This window comes from Clavelina lepadiformis, chromosome 2 (genome assembly GCF_947623445.1).
Source record: "Clavelina lepadiformis chromosome 2, kaClaLepa1.1, whole genome shotgun sequence".
NCBI lineage: Eukaryota > Metazoa > Chordata > Ascidiacea > Aplousobranchia > Clavelinidae > Clavelina > Clavelina lepadiformis.
Window position 1 is genome coordinate 1,167,096 of NC_135241.1, and position 19,283 is coordinate 1,186,378.

At 38.0% G+C, this 19,283-nt stretch overlaps 4 protein-coding genes across 4 annotated transcripts; all 4 read left to right on the forward strand.

Annotated features, from left to right (window-relative positions):
- Positions 1–1,008: 1,008 nt before the first annotated feature.
- Positions 1,009–4,124, forward strand: LOC143445686 (eukaryotic translation initiation factor 3 subunit J-like). The gene is made up of 6 exons (XM_076944959.1): positions 1,009–1,921; positions 2,127–2,252; positions 2,695–2,901; positions 3,025–3,195; positions 3,316–3,389; positions 3,502–4,124. Exons 1-6 carry the CDS (start codon positions 1,909–1,911, stop codon positions 3,616–3,618), a joined length of 708 nt encoding a protein of 235 aa, XP_076801074.1. The 5' UTR covers positions 1,009–1,908; the 3' UTR covers positions 3,619–4,124.
- A 472-nt stretch (positions 4,125–4,596) lies between these two features.
- Positions 4,597–8,179, forward strand: LOC143445687 (cathepsin D-like). The gene is made up of 9 exons (XM_076944960.1): positions 4,597–4,741; positions 4,922–5,024; positions 5,116–5,239; positions 5,311–5,429; positions 6,708–6,907; positions 7,305–7,401; positions 7,473–7,646; positions 7,728–7,826; positions 7,956–8,179. Exons 1-9 carry the CDS (start codon positions 4,686–4,688, stop codon positions 8,121–8,123), a joined length of 1,140 nt encoding a protein of 379 aa, XP_076801075.1. The 5' UTR covers positions 4,597–4,685; the 3' UTR covers positions 8,124–8,179.
- Positions 8,180–11,965: 3,786 nt separating this feature from the next.
- Positions 11,966–16,104, forward strand: LOC143445689 (cathepsin D-like). Its single transcript, XM_076944963.1, has 9 exons — positions 11,966–12,099; positions 12,175–12,316; positions 12,499–12,622; positions 12,828–12,946; positions 13,334–13,533; positions 13,780–13,876; positions 14,944–15,120; positions 15,203–15,301; positions 15,485–16,104. The coding sequence occupies exons 1-9, from the start codon at positions 12,044–12,046 to the stop codon at positions 15,686–15,688; spliced, it is 1,218 nt and encodes a 405-aa protein (XP_076801078.1). The 5' UTR covers positions 11,966–12,043; the 3' UTR covers positions 15,689–16,104.
- Positions 16,073–19,278, forward strand: LOC143445690 (cathepsin D-like). Its single transcript, XM_076944964.1, has 9 exons — positions 16,073–16,212; positions 16,391–16,526; positions 16,666–16,789; positions 16,886–17,004; positions 17,389–17,588; positions 17,839–17,935; positions 18,045–18,212; positions 18,350–18,448; positions 18,625–19,278. Exons 1-9 carry the CDS (start codon positions 16,160–16,162, stop codon positions 18,808–18,810), a joined length of 1,182 nt encoding a protein of 393 aa, XP_076801079.1. The 5' UTR covers positions 16,073–16,159; the 3' UTR covers positions 18,811–19,278.
- Positions 19,279–19,283: the final 5 nt, after the last annotated feature.

A 19,283-nucleotide genomic window follows, 5' to 3' on the forward strand; every position in this document is an offset into this window, starting at 1 on the left:
TAAATATTTTCCACATTATTTTTAGTTTACTGTATGAGAGTTGCACGCAATATAAAATATCCTTTATACAGCATATTTTCAGTAAGTTAATCAATACTTGCAATTATAAATATGTTTAGAAAAAGAGATGGCTATTGAGCAATTCTCAGATATCACCATTATTATCGGAAAGTTGCGAAAGTAATCATTAAAAGTCTTAAGTATCAATTGCATCATTGAAAATTATTTTCTGTTCAACTCTTGAAAGTATTAAAAAAATACTTCACAGTATTTTTGTTTTTTTCTGATTTTTAACAAACCGACCCACTCCGTGCAGATACAGCCCCACACCAGCTTTCCGATTGTCCACAAAGAAAAACTTTAAAAAAGTTGTCTGAAATTGTTAAAGCAGAGGAGTTTTTGTTTTAAAAATTTTTATTACCGTACGCAATTGTTGATTATAAAGATAGTAATAAATATAATAAAAAAGAAGATAAGTGCAATAGACTTAAACTTTTTAGACCTGTTTTTTATTAGAAATGTGCCACTTTAATGTGATGTCTATGTTGGAGTTCGTCACGTTCTTCACATTGTTTTCTCTGCAAACAAGTTTCACCAAACTTCTTCAAACGAGGAAGTTTCATTGCGGAGACCATTTTTTCAAAATATTTCAATGTTCGTAGATGGACTTTTAAACATTATTTGAGGAATGTGTGTAGTTTCGTGTGGTAAGGTTTATACAAAAATTCACTTTTCGGTGTTTATGCGAGCCGCAGGATAGCCTAGCTTCGCGGTGGCGGGCTGACGGCGGCTTTTTTCATTTTTCAGTTTATTTGTGCCATTTTGTTGCAGAAGTATGGCCTGTAAAGCCCGAACGTCAAATAATAGACTAAATAATAAACAAATAAAAATAATAGTTTTATAATAATTAAAAGTAATAGTAAATAATAAATACAATATATCGGATGAATAATAATTGAAGTTGTGCGCTGGACATAAAAGCATTTAGGCTAAACAAAGGCAAACCCGATCACCAGATACTTGTATCCCAGATCGGAAAGTTTGCTGTTTTTGGGTAAGAAATCTCCCATGCAACAAGATGAAACAATAGCCATTATACATAATTTGATTAATATTAATCTCCGGGCTCACTTAACAAACTTCCCAATCTGGCCCATACTGGTATCGTATATCAATTTTAGCTTTTTATTGTTACCACTGTTGTCCATACTGCAGAGGTTGGCATAGGCGCTTTCAATACTACTTCAGTATCGCGCCACGTTTTTTATCGCAATTTATTTTTATCAGTTCATATTTATATCAATTTACGGAATTTATATATAACTCACCTGAGCGAAATCTTCACAATCCAGTGTCCAGAATGCCTGTAAGTTAAAAAGAATTTTTCATTGTTAAGTATAAACGGTTGGAAAAATCTTGCCACCCGAAAAAAGGCGGCGATAACTTGGAAAGGATCTGTTACTTTATTGCAGCGGTTCCCAAACTTTTTGAGTGACCTAAGTCTGAGTTTGGTGAACATTTTGCGACCCAAGAGTCAAACAGCATATTTAACACATACTTCGAGAACCACTGCTCCATTGGATATAGATGTTTTTTCTTGAAAACAAGAGATTAAAATCAGTCGACTCATTAAATAGATTGCCTATCTATAAGCCAGATGTTACATTTTTTTCAGTGGATTTTTCTGGTTGTTCGTTGTAATTTTATTTATCTACATTAGCTGTTAAAGGTTGACTACTGTCATCGCTTTTCTCTGCTGACTAATTAGTACTGCTAAGGATTGATTGTCCAGTCTAGCTTATTCAACTCAGGCACTGTATCAGCAAAACTCCATCCTTGTATAAAACGTGGGAGTACTGAATATAATTTTATCTTAACCCGAAGACAAAAGGCTACAACTTTATCTACATGGATAACTGGGGTAATGCTAATGAAGAACATAAGCTAAATTTCATGCTCTTCTTAACTTTGCTTCTGTCTTGACACCAAGCTTTGAGAAATGCAGCTGTGTTTTATGTGTCTTCTATTGCATTTAAAGATTTACATGCATAGTTTGTTTCTGAAATAGTTCTCATGCTAAGTGGAGCATTTTAAGAATTCTATTCAATTATATACTTTAAATACAGACGATGATGGTTTCGAACCCGCAGCTCCAAAAGTAGGAGTAACTGACAAATGGGAAGGAGAAGATGAGGAAGAAGATTTAAAAGACAACTGGGATGATGAAGATGAGGAAGAGACACCAAAGCCAGGTGATTATCAACTTGAACTTTTTGTTTTAGCCAAAGTTAGAAAAGATTTTGATGTCCTAATTTATATATTGTGAAAGGTGGCACTTGTAGCTTGTTCGTCACTGATGAACTTCTTATAGCATTCTATGTATTTATTGCAATGTGGAAAAATGTCTTTCCCAGAAGAGATAGAAACAATAAGGTTGTAAATACTTGTACTGGTTACATACCAGAAATTAGACCCATAATATCTGTTACTTTAATAAGATCAGTTATGTATTAATGTGGAAAGGTCTCTTTTCTTAATTTTTATTTTGCTTGTTAGCATAATTTAAGTAATTTAACTGTGGGCGTGGTCATGTAATTGAGACCTTGAACGAAGTTGTGGAATAATACTCATTAATATATAATAATTGTCTCCGATACGTTGCATCTATTACCATTTTTACTGTGTTGTCAAAAGTTGAAGCTCCTGCGCCAGAACCCAAGAAAGGAGGAAAGCGATATCTCCAACAGAAACTTAAGGAAAAGGAACTTGAGAGGCAGAAACTTGCTGAGAAACGAATGGAAGAAGAAATGAACAAAACACCAGAAGAAAAGATGCAGGAACAACTCCTTGCTCAGAAGCTAGCTGAAGAATCTGACTTGGCCGTCACACAGGAAATGTTTAGTAAGATGAATTGATAGCGAAAATTTTCTTTTGGCTTTTTGTTAATATCTCTGTGATGTAAATAATTGTCATCTGCTAGTGTAGTTATTGTTTTGTGCTTCACCATCGGCACTACATTTTTAGGCGCGCAAGAACTTGATCCTGAAAAACTTACGCTTGACAACTTCAAACCACGAACGAAAGAAAATTTCATTGAGTTCACCAAACTTCTCAATGAAAAACTCACCACAGTCGAAGACTCTCCTCATTATATGTACCTGATGGAAAAAGTTATTGAATCTGCGACTGTGAATTGTAAGTTACCTTGACCTGTTTGGTGTCGTTCAGCTGAAGGCAGCTGAACAATTTATATGTGCTTATTTTGCTAGAAAAATTTACTTTTAAATCAACTTTTTTGTGTCTATGTTTTTGCAGTGGAGCCTGAGCAGTTGAAAAAACTTGCTACTTCTTTAAATGCAATCGCTACTGAAAAGATTAAACAAGGAAAGGTATGTATTGTTAAAAACTTTCCTAACTTCTATAATAATTAGTTCAAAATTAGTTTTCTATGAGTAGCCGACATATTCCAATCTTCGGATAATGCTGTATCTTTTCTAATAGAATAAAAAAGGAGCAAAGAAAGGCCAAAAAGTCAAACTCGGCGGAGGAATGAAAGCAACCCGTAATGACGCGATGGACGATTTCTCACAATATAATGACTTTGATGATTTTATATAATTGGAAATTAAGTCACCACCTTTACATATCTTTATTTAAAAATGTTCCCGAAGTGTTCAATATTGAGTAGGTGACAACTGGTTTGCAGAGTGTGCTTGTTTTCGCAAATGAATTGTGGGTTGTTAGTTAGTACTCTTTCGATTGGCATGGATGTCAAGTATGGTGCCCAAGTAACTGATAATATGTCATAAGCGCCCCATCGCTGTGAAATTAGTGAACTTTTATTTGTTCCTTATGGGATATGCAATGTGTAGTAAGACTTGCAGTAGTGCTGGTGGCAAGATACAAAAACAAAGATTATTTTGCTTTCATCTGTTTTTAATCACACGCTTTTATATCTCGTTGCGTAATCCTGCCTGCCAGTGGACTTTCCTTGCATATTCATATCGTTACTTGTGTACTATCAGGTCTGTTTTGTTAGCACCGTGTGTAAGCATTTGCAGAATCGAGCAATACTTGTCAGGTTGTGACGTCTAGTGAAGAAATAAATAGTCTTGTAAATTAAAGCGGTGTACTGGTGATCTTACAAACAGATACATAAATGATTTGCTTGGAAGATTAATTTGCAACCGTTAGATGGCGCCACTCTGTCAACAGACTGCTGTTACAATAGCACAGTTTCACTAAACTGGTTAAGATCCTCATTGATATTATTCCGCTTAATATCGTCATGATAACTGCTGGTGTTCTTAAGCAACCGACAGATGTACACTTAGGAACTTCATTACCAGAATTGGTGAGAACCTGTGGATCGAAGACGTATGGCAGGATCGGAAAAATTGAAGCTGTTGTCTTGTTTGATGTTAAATTATAGTTCGGAAGAGCAAACACAAGCACCCGAAATAGCTAGCTGGCATCAATAAGTGAAAACTACAACTAAACCGTCGAGATATATTTTTGGATAATGAGAAAGCACATCTGGCCAACCTAATGCGCCATTGTTTGAAATAAAGTCAAAATAACGCTCGTGTCGTTCTCCCAAGCCGGCAGTTTCTCCATTCGACAGCTCTATAGTATAAAGGCAATCCCGGCGGCAGAGTCGCCAATTTGGAACTTTCTGTCTCATCATGAAGGTTGCTCTTGTCATTCTGATCGTCGCCGCAGTCTGCAATGCCGGACATGTGTGAGTTTATCATCTTTCAATCGCGTTTTTGCTTCCGACTAAAGATCAGAAACGCTTCTTTATTGTATTCTTTAACCTTATTCGTTGTCCCAGACAATCCTTTGTATTTTAGAACTTTATTAGCGTCATATGTGGTTTAAAAAGAAATTGTAGAGTATGTATATGATTTCTATTTTCAAGCGTCCGTCTCAAAAAGCAAAAGACCATCCGACAGGATATGAAGGAGAAGAAAACTTATCTGACTCGGGAAGTTACCGAAGAGCCCCTCAGTAATTACATGGACGTGAGTGCAGAGTAATTATAGCAGTAAAATGACTGACATGAGAAATAGAGCCATTTGAAGCTGATTTACCTTTAACCTACACAATATACAGGCTCAATATTTCGGTGAAATCTCCATCGGAACTCCCGCTCAAACTTTCACCGTCATTTTTGACACCGGTTCATCCAACTTGTGGATTCCGTCGGCAACTTGTCCATCAAGCAACATCGCTTGCAGTGAGTAGAACATCCTATCAATCATTGTTTTGCGCTTTTGTTTGACGTGACTGATTCTTGTTTCGTCACAGTGACACATAACAAGTACGACAGCGCCGCATCAAATACGTATACAGCAGAAGGAGAGACGTTTGAGATCCACTATGGAACTGGTTCCATGGAAGGATTTACCAGCAGCGACAAAGTCGCAGTAAGTATTTTGTGGTTTTCGGATTCAGCCTTGTTAACATCAACGCGGCATCTGTAGAGCCTACTTCGTGCCAAGACGATAAGACGTCGCTATGTCAGCTACAAGCTTTTCAAATAAGCTTAGTCTGTAAGCCAGTGGTTCTCAAACTGTGGTACGCGTACCACTAGCGGTACGCGAGAGCTTTTTAAGTGGTACCGCGTACCGCTGAACATGATTTTCGATGTGCTGTGAGTAATGTGTTGCCCCGGATAGACAAGCTTGTGCAGAAGAAACAGTTGCATCTATCAAATTAAATTGTGTTTTCTTGCTATTCATTGGTGTTATGGTATAGTAATAACGGTAATAACTAGGGCAAGTTTTTGCAACTTATTTTACAGCTTCCGGCAGCTTCCTAAATACTCACAATTTACGTAGAATGATGTTTTAAGCTGTTTGTAGGAATTTTATATTGCAACTTTTTGCAACTTTTTTCATTTTTTCATGCAACTTTTATCAAGTATTGCGCAAAACGTAAAGGAGTGATTTAAAAAGCATGCTATAAAACTATTTCTAGTATGGTTCTATTCCTTTTAATTTGCATAACAAAGAGCTATGTGATGGATTAGCTGCATCTCAATGTTATCTATGACGCAACAGTTGGCTTACAAGCTAAAAGTTCACCAACCCGTTCAACCCGTAGAAGTTCACCAACACCGATTGTTGCGCAATAATGCTTCTGAGACTGATTGAATGAGGTTAGAGTGCTAGTTGTCAGTTAGGACACTTGTTTTTATAGTGCAGTGTTGATTGACTGTTGGTATTTTTTAAATAAATGCAACTTTTTACTGCAACTTTTGTTAAAAATAAATGCAACTTTTTACTGCAACTTTTGTTAAAAATAAATGCAACTTTCTCACGTTTTTAGTGCAACAAAAACTTGCCCTAGTAATAACTAATAAATACCGGTACATTTAAGTAAAATAAGTCATTCATGAGCCAGGTGGTACGCAGTGTAGCAAAAAAAACGAATGAGTGGTACGCGATCGCAAAAAGTTTGAGAAACACTGCTGTAAGCTATTGCAAAAGTAGCCTATTGGACGCGGAGTTTTGCAATGTTTGTGCGCGCAATTTTACGACGGCGCTACTTCAATCCCAATACAAGAAAAACTTAAGCGACGAATCAGTTACTTTAACCAACAACTTAGAATATAATTTATGCGATGCTACTGATGTGCAGTGGACATATACCGGTGTATGTAAATGCGTCATGCACCAATATTTGATTTCAATGTTTCAAAGATCGGCGGTTTGACTTCGGACCACCAAGTTTTCGCCGAAGCCACACAGGAGCCAGGAATCACTTTTGTGGCGGCCCAGTTTGACGGAATTCTCGGGCTTGGTTACCCTAACATCGCCGTCAATGGAATCACACCCGTCTTCAACCAAATGTTTGAACAGGGAGTTGTTGACAAGAACCAGTTCTCTTTCTATTTGAACAGGTAAGTTACTTAGAGTTTAGGTTTAGGCCAATGGTTAAACGAACCTTTCGTGGTTCGTAGCCCCCTTACAGTGACCCTCAAAAACTGTGGTCTCTTGCTCGTCAATACAAAATGTAGATTGTTGATTGAAAAACAGTTTTTACTACACTACTACGTGTGCGAGTGCCGCTAATTTTGCACAGCAAGCACAAAAAAGTGAGAAACTTGTGTCCCGCTTTGCCCCGTCTTTCCCTACAGCTACACTGTAGCTCAAAGTAAGACATCCGCTCGTGGCCCCGGTAGATCGCCCCCATGTGAACCCCCGTGGACCCCGGTTAAGAAATTCTGATTTAGGCGTACCTGTATACAGTGCATTTGTTATGTAAGTGCAAATTAAAATACAAGCATGATTTTACAGAGACCCAACCGGTTCTGAAGGCGGCGAACTTTACCTAGGTGGCGCCAACCCTGCGAGGTACACTGGTGACTTCACTTACCATGACGTCACAAAACAGGTTGGTATAGTTAAAATAAACCCCAGTATTACTCTGTGCGTATCAACCGCTGTCATCTAATCTCTGTGCAGGGATACTGGCAAATCAAAATGGACTCCTTCCTTGTTGCTGATGGCACCACCACCGCCTGTGACGGAGGCTGCCAAGTGATTGTCGATTCCGGAACCTCCCTTATCACCGGGCCGACAGAGGATATCGAGAAAATCAACGAAGCCATCGGGGCGATTAAATTCATTCAAGGGGAAGTGAGTTGCTTTCGAGCGGCGCGATTTCGTAGATAACAACAGTATTCTCGAACAACTGACCAAAGTGAATTTTTCCTTCAGTACCTCGTCATCTGCCGCAAAATCCCGCAAATGCCTGACGTCACGTTCGTACTGGACGGCAAGAAATACACTCTCACCGCCGAGCAATACGTCATCAAGGCAAAAAATTTTCGTAATTTTTGATATTTAGGATGAAGTGTAGGAGGCGCTTTCCTAAACGTCCGAAGCGTACACTTTACCTTCCTTTATAGGCGTACACGTTATGACAGTGTTTTACGTCACTTACAGATGACTGACCCGTCTTCTGGGCAATCCCAATGCATCTCGGCCTTTATGGCAATGGACATTCCTGCACCGGCTGGTCCACTTTGGATTCTCGGCGACGCTTTCATGGGAGCTTACTACACCCTCTTCGACTTCGACACAAATCAAGTTGGGTTCGCCGAACTTGCTTAAGAATTATCCCGCGAAAGTATTGCGACTTCGCTGAAATAAAATTACGAAAAACTCAACTACTATTAGTTATTGTCCAATAGTTTTCGTGTGATCCTACGTATAAGCTATGTATGTATGCAGGCATACGCAAATCGATGAGGGGCCAGAATAGTGAAGTCTTTGTATGATACAAAATTCATTTTTAGTCTAGTTTAGCCATCTTAGCTCAGCATTAATAGTTATAAGAACGTGTCAAGTTCTGTTCATTCGAGATACTTGAAGTAATTACACTAAGACTGGGACGCAATTGTCGATGTCGCGGTGTGGGTGTTTATTTAACTAACTTCATTCAACGTGTTGGAAGTTTAGCTTTTAGTTGCTATATAGCTATAACATGCTATTTGGTTGCCACGTACCAGCTGGACAAATGAATTTGTTACTTAAGCTAGTAGCTTGAGTTCCTTTTTATGGTCTCCAGCAGGCATAGCGATTTTGCAGTCGTGCAAAAATGCATTCAATTCCATTTTCCGCCTTATATAGTCAACACACAATAGCTTAGGCAGCAACTATAGGTCTTGTGACTATCCCGGAATCTCGTTAACTGGCATTAGCACACATGACGCAATCCTAAAAATTGTGTGTCCCGAAACAATCCCACATTTATGCAGTGTAGGCTATATGGTTGGAGTTGTTTGCAAATCTTTCTTTTACAAAATATCTCATCACTAAAAACGTAAATTATTTGATTACAAAAGCTACAGTTTAAATCAAGTTTCCTTTTTTTGCATAACATGGCGTTTTTGCGAGAAAGTAGATAGCAGATAATTATTGAAATATTTCCCGTTTTTGCTTCTTGATACTTTCACAATAAATTAATGGTCGGAAAAGATGGCAAAGTATAGCTAATTATTATTAACAAAGATTTTGGTTGTGTAAGGAATGTATAAGCTACGACCCTTATAAGGAAAAAAGAAACCAGACTACTTTCCAAAAAGAGTACAGGTAAGACATTTTTAGAGGGGTTCTAGTCTAGGGTTAAGAGATCTGATATTTCGGTTTTTGCTTTTTTGACCTCGCAAAGCATCACGAAATGTTTCTGTGGAAACCACTAACTATTTCAGGATATTGCTTTGTTCACAAGGACATATTTTCAAGAGGGTCGGAAAATACATGTCACCCTCAACGTTTTGAGGTCTGATAAGTGCTTATCGTTGTCTTATGCAAATACCACCCTTGAAGTGTTATTGTCTATGCTTCGTGCCGCAACTTTACTTTACTTTACCTGAAGAAAATTTAAATAGGTTAAATTCACAGACCTAATTCTGTCAGTGTTTATATCTGTGACACAGTGACAGGATTCTACCTCTTTCGTTGTATTCTGATGTAACAAACACATATATACGTCAGACACACTCTTTTTTAACATGGGCTTACGAGTCTTTTGTTTTTTATTTTGACGGATTTCATTTATCCAAATTTCTTAAAAGTCTATTGGTGAAAAATGTATTGGCTTTATGTATGGGCTGGCGTGGTTACATCGTTATCGACAACAAAATTTGACATGACCATCGCACTGAAGCTTTTCTATTGGGCGGTGGTAAAGAATACTGCAACGCAAGTTCGATTCCCTATGTGAGCTACGCTTCCCGGCCTTTGTCAGCTTCAGCTGTTGCAGTTAAGGGTCCTGATGAAACAATTTCCGCCACTAGGCCCAACGCAAAGTGGATATTTGTAGGTCTAACCTTAACCTAACCTGTTTGCTGCAACTATGTGTCCTATGCCTTTGTCGTGGAAAATGTCGAAGTTACGCGATGCAGTGGCCTAATTTTCTCCTGATAAGTACCGGTTATTCTGTGCAAATGGCGAGTGATCTTATCATGGTCTCAAATTAGGCCAAACTAGTAAGATTACGAAACTTGCAGAGAAAAGTTTGAATTCATGCTGTAGGCTAATAGGCTGTGACATAGAAACTTGTCTAGGTAGCTTTTGTAAATTGCATTTCGTTGCTTTTTTACCGACCGTTTAAGATTATGTTAAAAACATTTCGCTTGTTAAGCATTTTCCTGATTAATAGCAATTGACACAGGCAAGATTTCGTAATAGTGTCAAGCTGGTGGCAATCGGAATGGCCTCCAAACAGCCTACGCTTCCGGTCACATGCAAACGAAACGTAAGCTAATAAGTTTCGTAAAATTGGTTACTTTCGTGAAATTTTCATCACGTTTTGTTCGAAAGTAACCCTAAGCCTACGCCATGCCGGCCCATGTTGCACGTTCCGATTGGACAACACAAAAACCCAGTGAGTCTTCTGGTGAAATTGCGTCACTTTGCGTTGACTGGTCGCTCATATGGATATAAGCGTGAGGCGCACATTATGAATAAGCATTGAACAAAGTAAGATTTGTAAAACACTTTTTGCGAAATAAATCCACGAAAATCATTTAATAACGAAAAATTGTAATTATAACATCTTGTGGCTTGCACGATTTAAGTGTTTTCGTGTTTTGTCCATGTTAATGACACATTATCTGCGGACAACTTGTAGTATCTGGTTTGTTGTATGCCTGCAGCTGCTAAAGAATACCGCGTGGTAATACAGTCGCTTTGATCATGCATGCTGTTCGTCTAAAGTCAGAACGTTCTTTTATTACGGCTTACATCAATGACGTGGACTGCCACAGCAGTTTGCAAAGCGACAAAATTGAGACGCAGTCTATTAACTTTCTCCTATATCTTTTGTCATTTCCATCCACCGACCAATGGCAAGTTTCTTCACTATTCTATGTTATTTCTATGGGGTACCTTATCTGCCAGGTCGAAATACAAAATTTTCCATAAATCTTAAAGTTATTGACAAATTTTAATATTTTTACTGACACCTCTGGTGTGTGATGTCTGGTGTGTACTGGGCAGTGGCGTTGTTCGGTGTAAATGTACAGTTACGTTTATTCTTTTATGCATGATGGAATCATGAAATCCATTCAATATTATAGTTACTGTTAGCATGCATTCGTGCAATATGTGAAGGGCGTATCTTTGTAATGTCCGCGCTAACCAACCATTCGCAGCACCAGTTTAATGACTACTGTCTCAGTGTCTTGCACGTTTTAAGCCTTACGGCGTTGCCACGTTTCTGCTGTTCACTCATTGTTGTCTTTCTGCACGTAATTAGCTGGCACCTTTTTAAACCCTGCAGTGAATGACAAAATGTAAATCAATACGAAATGTTCAGTTGTCCGCCAGTAAAGTTCACAGCAGCTTCGCAAATAAAACAGTACTAGTTTCAATTTGACGTTTTTCTATTTTGTAAAGGTCAATCGGGTTCCATGTCACCAACCTGGTAAAATCATGATAAACATTTTCGAAAGAAGTTCAGAGAAAAAAGAAGATCCCGTGATGTTAAGTAGGACATGCTCACGTGCCCGATCAGATGTAGCCAATCAGAAGCCACCAAAGTGCAAACCATTGCGTCTTGACTGCGGCTGTTGTGATTTTCGTCGTTTTTCTTGCTGTGTCGTCCAAGTTAGGAATAAAAGCAGGCGGCCGTTTTGCAGAATTCACAGTTATGAAGACGAGCAGTTGCTGACAATTGCGTGATGCGTCCTAGTTTACAGTAACTGTTAATTAGCTTGGTTGAATGCAGATCCCATTTTACTCATTTCCTATTGTGCTTCACTGTTATGTAAATAGATTTCCGCTTGCGTCTCTGTATTAGGTTATGCTTAAAATATGCAGCACCTATGCTTTGATACCAGGATGCTGTTATAAATTTGTTGGTGGTGTGATAAAATTGTTCAAATAAACGAACTATGCTTAGGCCTAATTGCTTTTACTGCAAATGTTTTACAACTGTTGCCATTTTTATTGAAATTTCTTTTTTATTCAAGGTAGCTGCTTTATTTTGGAAATTTTTAGGCTGGGTATTTGTTTTTGTTTAAATCATGAAGATCGCTTTGGTTTTCGTCCTTTTTACTGGACTTTGCAGTGCCGGCCATGTGTAAGTATTATCTATGGTGTGCCTTTAACTGTACAACAACAAGCAATCAACAAGTAACTGCTCATTTTCTTACAGAGTGCGGTTGCAGCGACATAAAACTGTCCGCCAGGACATGCGAGAAAAAAAAACAGACCTGAGGTTACTGCAGCCGGATAGACGCTTCGGAAAATATTTTGCAGGAAATGCAGCTCCTGAACCACTGACCAATTACATGGATGTGCGTTTGAATATCGCACGATTTTCATAAATGTTTATATTTTCTAACTTAAACATTATTTTATACAACCTATAAATACCAAAGTGTATATATATTTGGTATAAACCTTAAATACCAAAATGGACCTGTTACTGAACCAAGTGTTCGTAGCACTTAAATATAACTCAAATTTACATTCACAGGCTCAATATTTTGGTCCAATATCTATTGGAACTCCACCTCAAGATTTTACAGTTATTTTTGACACTGGTTCTTCCAATCTGTGGGTACCATCGGCAGAATGTCACAAAACTGATGTTGCATGCAGTAAGTTGGACAAGCTTACAAATGAATTACAAGTTATCTGTGCTCTACTGCAAACTGGACCTGAATGCATCTTTGTAAAGTTACTGAATACTTTGTCATACTGTTAGTGTTGCAGTAAAGTCAGGTGGCAATTTGAATAATACTTTTGTCTTCTTAGAGTGGTGAACTAGGTAATTGATTATTTAAGCCGGCATTTATGTGGCAGTGACACATCAAAAGTACAAGCACGCTGCTTCCTCAACTTACATGGAGAATGGGACTCGTTTCGCCATCGCTTATGGAACTGGGAGCTTGGACGGTTATTGTAGTGAAGACACTGTCCAGGTAACTATGTGATTTCAAACATGCTTGCCACACCAACGATAAACTCTAGAGCATTCTACTGTAAATGTTTGATTGAGCACCTGATAAAACAAACAGTGAAAGCTCTGTTCTTTTTTTAACTGCATCTTATATCTGTTTATGTAAAGCAAGACAAGTAAATGCTTCTTGTGTTTTTGTTTTGTATTTAAAGATCATTTGTTTATGTCCAAAAGGTGTTAGCTTTAAATCAGAAATACAAATAATTTTAATTGCAACCGTATTAATGAACAACTTTTGCTCTTACTGCACCATATTGTCCAGATAAATATTTGAATTAATTATTATCAATAAAACTAAAGTGAAACCTATAATTTTTCATGAAAGCTTTCATGGAAAACTTACATTTAGATCGGAGGAGTTTCTGCCAGAAAGCAGATTTTTGCAGAGGCTTTAGACGAACCTGGCCTAACTTTTGTTGCTGCTAAGTTTGATGGGATTCTAGGAATGGGTTATCCCTCCATTTCTGTCAATGGAATCAAACCAGTTTTCAACCAGATGTTTGACCAAGGAGCACTTCAGAAAAATCAGTTTTCGTTTTATTTGAACAGGTTAGGCTTAATTATGACGTGAACATAATACCAGCAACCCAAAGGATGATATATATATATATATGTGTGTATAATACTGCTTGTAACTCAATGCATAGTACATGTCGTTTTCTGTTGCTTTGGTTCTTGTGTTTGACTCACTCCCTGAAGTTTTGTTTAACTTTGTTGTTGAACATTCATCAGTCGATGCTCTTCTGTCAACATTTAGTAATATTACGTCATAATCATAAACACAAATTTTCGCAGAGATGAGTCAGCAAAAGAAGGTGGTGAACTTTACCTGGGCGGGGTCGATCCCGAACGATTCAGCGGAGAATTCACTTATCATCCGGTCACTGTGCAGGTTGGTTGATCTCTGCGTTCTTGTAGTTACCACCTTAGGTTCATTAGCGCCAACACTATGTATAAATTTTGCGTGCATTGGTAGGATGTATAAAATATTTTGGACAACTTACTTTGCCATGGTTTAAGAATAATATTTGGCATCCACCTGTCCAGTGTTTTCAAGTTTTTCGGGGCTGAAACAGCCTTTTAAATCTCTCTAGCAGACTTTTATACTACTGCAACTACGGCAGAAAATTAGCAGTTAGTCTTTAGATGTGCATGATTCAGGTATTTGGATCAAGAAGAATTTTCTGCGGGTGACAAGTTATAGGTTTAATTAAAGCATACTTTAATGTATTACAGAAATATTTTGCATTAAAGCATCACCTAGCCTACCGGTGGTGTATTTCTGCTGGTGAATGTAAATGCTCAGACTTAGATGTTGACGCTAGCTTAGTCTGGTACCTGTAACTACCATAAAAACAAGAATGCTTTACCAGATTTGTGATGTACAACTTCAGTCATCTAGCACAGGGGTGGCCAACCAGTCAGAGACTAAGAGCCTCACTTCTTACTGTGTTTACCACAAAGAGCCACATCATACACATTATGATTTATGACGCTTTTTCTTATTACGTCATAATACTGCATCAGATATTGTTTCAGTTTCATCATCTTTATTCTGGGTCGAAAACTGATGTAATCAGTCATTACTTAGCAAATATCAATTGAACATTAGCCAGTAGAGATTATTTTTCTGTATTATTTATCTGCCTAAAATGGGTAAAATGTGCTCTCTTTCGGAGGTTCAATATGAACGAAAGAGCCGCATGCGGCTCGCGAGCCGCCGGTTGGCCAGGCCTGATCTCTGTCAGATCATCACCATCTCTGTCAGAAAAGAGACCAAAGTTGTGATACATTTTTGGCAAAACCTGCTCAACCACATTATATTATTAAAAATCCTTTCGTCAGTACAGTATATTGACTGACAACTGTTCTTTGATTGAAGACCAACATCATAAAAAACTGCTCCTGTTAATAGCAATTATGCTAATTAACTGTATATTATGTTGAATGTTTTTGCAGGGTTACTGGCAGATAAAAATGTCAGGGGTCTCAGTTGCAGACAGTGCCGGCACCTCAGCATGTAATGGTGGGTGCCAGGCTATTGTCGACTCTGGCACATCACTCGTTGCCGGCCCAGCAGAAGATGTCCAAAACCTTCAAATTGCGATTGGAGCTGTGGAGATTCAACCTGGTCTGGTATGGAAAAACTTCATAGTAAACTAGATCACTTCAACGCCAAGGACCATATATTGTTCATCTGTGATACTTTTGTTTGTAGTTTACCGTCGAGTGCAGTAAGATACCTCAATTGCCAGACATCACCTTTCTGCTCAGTGGGAAGAAATACACCCTCACAGCGGACCAATATATACTAAAAGTGAGAATACTCAAAAGCTGTAATTCTTTGCAGTTTTGCTGATGCTCAAACTAATTTAATTTCCTTCTGGTTACCGGTTCCACGGCAACCCAACCTCTGTTAAATTAGCTATATATCTTATTTAGTGTGAATTACTGTTTATAGTTTCCTATATATTGATATATACTGTATATATTTTTGCAGGAGACAGAGTCAGGACGCACAATTTGCTTGTCCGGATTCATGGGAATGGACGTTCCTCCTCCTCGTGGACCTCTCTGGATTCTCGGAGATCTCTTCATGGGAAACTACTACACCACTTTTGATTTTGCAAATAATCGTGTCGGTTTTGCTCAAGTTAAACACCCAAATGCCAATGCTACAATGCAGAAATATGTGCGGTTTTGAAAACATGATTATCTCGTTCCTCTGTCGTGGTGACCATTGTACTTTTGTAACCCTGTGTTTTTGTAAATGCACCCTCTTCGTATAAACACCGGTACTATGCTAAACACGAGTATGTTATCAAAAAATGTGATTTCATTTGAAAGAGTGCGTTTTACTCTACGGCATAATATTCTCATAACGTGTTTGCATGGAGCTCTATGATGATGAAATATGCTGTTTTTTAATGGCAAGCGATATCACATCAGTGCCTGCTCCCTCACTGTGGTAACTAAAAATGCACTCTCAATGCCATGCCCTAGATCTTGCTTTTCTATATAGTGGACTACCTACAATCTCTTCGTCATATCTGTGCAAACCTTTCTGTGAATATCAGCATTCTCTAGAGGTCTCATATAAGCTATCATATTTTCTTCTAGTTTTTAGCATATAGAGTAGGAGCTATTGTTGCTTTTCATTTGATAAACTGCAAGAATGAAGGTTGCATTAGTTCTTTTACTGTTGTCTGCCATCAGCAATTGCCACATGTAAGTGCATTGAACTAAGCCACATAACGTATAACCTTCCGCAATTATTGCAGTACTTTTGGTAGTGAACACAAAACGCAAGTGGTTGCAGTCCCAATAGTGACTGAAAGATAAATATTACCAATGTCTTACCGGTTTCTCAAAACATTTTTTAAACTCGGCCGTAAACTTTCTTCAGTGTCAAACTTCGACGTCACAAAACTATTCGTCAGGAGATGAGAGAAAAGAAAACAAATTTGTCGAAGTTTTTGCCGCCAGTTGGCAAATATCTGTCCTCAAACTCTGCACCTGAACCACTGACCAACTACCTTGACGTGAGTGGTCATATTTTTGTGACAAATTGCAGTGTTATTTCTGAATTTTGTTAAAGTTTTTAAAATTTAATGCACACAACAACCCAAACAGATAAATTTAAAATTGGACTTAAGTTTTTGTGTCGTACAACTTCAACAGGCTCAATACTTTGGTCCAATATCTATTGGAACTCCACCACAAAGTTTTCAAGTTGTCTTTGACACCGGTTCTTCCAATCTGTGGGTCCCATCAATTGATTGTCCAATAACTGATATCCCATGCTGTAAGCAAGAATTCATTGCTGTCGCATTAACCATGCCGTGTTCCTTAAGATGTGGAAACTTTACTCGCGGCTAAATGTGTGTAATATTGTCGACAGTGCTTCACAACAAGTACAAACATAGCAGCTCATCTACTTACGTAGCGAACAGAACTTCCTTCGCGATCCGGTACGGAAGTGGAAGTTTGTCCGGTTATTGCAGTCAAGACGTTGTCACGGTGGGTTTTTTGCTAAAATGTCGATTTTGTTTAAGGTCATTTATTTATTTCGATCTGTTTGTGATTCGATTAAACCAGGGGTCGGGAACCTTTTTGGCGAAGGAGCCATGAAAGCCACATATTTTTAATTTTATTTCCGTTAGAGCCATATAATATTTTTCAACACTTAATGCAACTAACGTGTGCATTTTTAAGCAAAACCAACAATTTAGACAACGGTAAATTTCTGAATTTACTCTTTAATAACATGCTACTTACTGCTAATGCGATTTCTGGCGAGCCATAGGTTCCCGACCTCTGGATTAAACGTTTAGTTTCTTTTCTCATGTTGACTTAGTCCTGTATTGACTTACATAATAATCCGAGCAACTTTATTTACTTAAGGTCGGTGGAGTTTCAGCAAAAAATCAAATTTTTGCCGAAGCCACGAAAGAACCCGGTCTAGCTTTTGTTGCCGCCAAATTTGATGGGATTATGGGAATGGGTTATCCATCTATTTCTGTCAATGGAATCAAACCAGTTTTCAACCAAATGATTGCTGAAAAAGCTCTTGAAAAGAATCAATTTTCATTTTACTTGAATAGGTTTTGTTTTTGCATTATTGCCCAGTTTTATGATGTTATCAAAAATTGTTGCTTATGTCCAGTTTTATAACCGAAATCAAGCGAACCATAGCACCATCTAAGCATTCAAATTTGATTTCTGTATGTTCATAATCCTTGCTTTTGTTTTATATTCCTGTTAAGTTATATCTTTAAGTGCTGAACCATCACAAATTATTTTGTATCGCTATTTATTTTATATTAATTAAATTGCTGTTGCGGATTTTATCAGAGACCCAACTTCCCCAGATGGTGGAGAGCTTTTCCTTGGTGGAGTTGACCCTTCTCGTGTCACCGGGGCTTTTGATTATCACCCAGTTACTGTTCAGGTAATGTAAGTTTAATGAGTATTATCAATGTCACCATTTATCGAATTATTTGATGACCACGTCCAGCCAAGTTCATTGATGCTGATTGACAAAGTTTCTTAAATTTCAGGGCTACTGGCAGATAAGCATGGCTGGTGTGCAAGCTGGTTCGACTGGAGCATGCAAAGGTGGTTGCCAAGCGATTGTCGATTCCGGAACATCCTTGATTGCCGGACCCACGAAGGAGATCGAACTCATTAATAAAGCGATTGGAGCAATCAAGTTCATCGGAGGCGAGGTAAGATTGCCGTGAACTTGGCAAAGTTTGGAATTGAACTCAGACTTTGTCGTGCTTCTTACCAATACAGATGTATAAAAAAATAATTTAAAAACACTGGTTTATTCGTCATAATAACAATTCCTGCTATTTTTCAGTACTTGGTGATTTGCAGTGAAATTCCCAGGATGCCAAACATTATCTTCACACTTGGAACCAAGAAATATACTCTCACCGCAGAACAATATGTCATGAAAGTAAGCAGAGTGCCAACATTGCTAACGTTATTGGCACTGTCTACTATAAAAAATAGATCTAGCAAATGAAGTGGGGAGCGCACTGGTTGAAATTTGAAGCCGTGGTAAAAACTTCTCAACCAAACAACCAGCCATTAGCACAAATGAATGTGTTCTTGTTTTATTTTCCTAAACAGGAGACCCAAGCCGGTGAGACAGTCTGTCTCTCAGGATTCATGGGAATCGATATTCCTCCTCCTCGTGGACCTCTCTGGATCCTTGGAGATCTCTTCATGGGAAATTACTACACCACTTTTGATTTTGCAAATAATCGTGTCGGTTTTGCTCAAGTTAAACACCCAAATGCTACTATGCCAAATTAAGTGCGCTTGTAATAATAAATGTATTTCACCTTGGTACCATTGTTACAATATCATATCATTACATCGTTATGTGTCTGTGTTCTTCTGTACACAAATGCTGCATTTCATTTAATGCAAGTTTATTGTACAGTCATACAATGAGATTTTTTTGTCAATGTTTGTCTAATAAACTGTAAAAATTCATCAGGATTTTGACTACTATTGTGTTTGCAAGAAATACGCAATGAATTATATATACTTGTTTTAATACTCGTCATGTTCTAATGCTACATTTTATATGGTATAAATGTTTGCTCTTTCGTTAGAGAGTTTCTTTCATAGTAGAGTTCCTAATATTATTTGGCCATTTTATTGGCAACAGGGTATGGACATACTTTTGTTACCTTACTTATTCAAGATGGTATCTGCATTTTGCATCGATTTGCAAAGGTTTCATATAAATGTCTTAACTTTCATTTTTCTGTGTAGTTTTT

Coding starts and splice junctions, on each gene's coding strand:
- LOC143445686 (XM_076944959.1), top strand. Junction 2,902..3,024: donor CGTCACACAGGAAATGTTTA/GTAAGATGAATT, acceptor CTACATTTTTAG/GCGCGCAAGAACTTGATCCT. Junction 3,196..3,315: donor TGAATCTGCGACTGTGAATT/GTAAGTTACCTT, acceptor ATGTTTTTGCAG/TGGAGCCTGAGCAGTTGAAA.
- LOC143445689 (XM_076944963.1), top strand. CDS start 12,044: ATGAAGATCGCTTTGGTTTTCGTCCTTTTTACTGGACTTTGCAGTGCC. Junction 12,317..12,498: donor CACTGACCAATTACATGGAT/GTGCGTTTGAAT, acceptor TTACATTCACAG/GCTCAATATTTTGGTCCAAT. Junction 15,302..15,484: donor CGGACCAATATATACTAAAA/GTGAGAATACTC, acceptor ATATTTTTGCAG/GAGACAGAGTCAGGACGCAC.
- LOC143445690 (XM_076944964.1), top strand. CDS start 16,160: ATGAAGGTTGCATTAGTTCTTTTACTGTTGTCTGCCATCAGCAATTGC. Junction 16,790..16,885: donor AATAACTGATATCCCATGCT/GTAAGCAAGAAT, acceptor TATTGTCGACAG/TGCTTCACAACAAGTACAAA. Junction 17,936..18,044: donor ATCACCCAGTTACTGTTCAG/GTAATGTAAGTT, acceptor CTTAAATTTCAG/GGCTACTGGCAGATAAGCAT.
- LOC143445687 (XM_076944960.1), top strand. CDS start 4,686: ATGAAGGTTGCTCTTGTCATTCTGATCGTCGCCGCAGTCTGCAATGCC. Junction 5,240..5,310: donor ATCAAGCAACATCGCTTGCA/GTGAGTAGAACA, acceptor GTTTCGTCACAG/TGACACATAACAAGTACGAC. Junction 6,908..7,304: donor TTCTCTTTCTATTTGAACAG/GTAAGTTACTTA, acceptor ATGATTTTACAG/AGACCCAACCGGTTCTGAAG.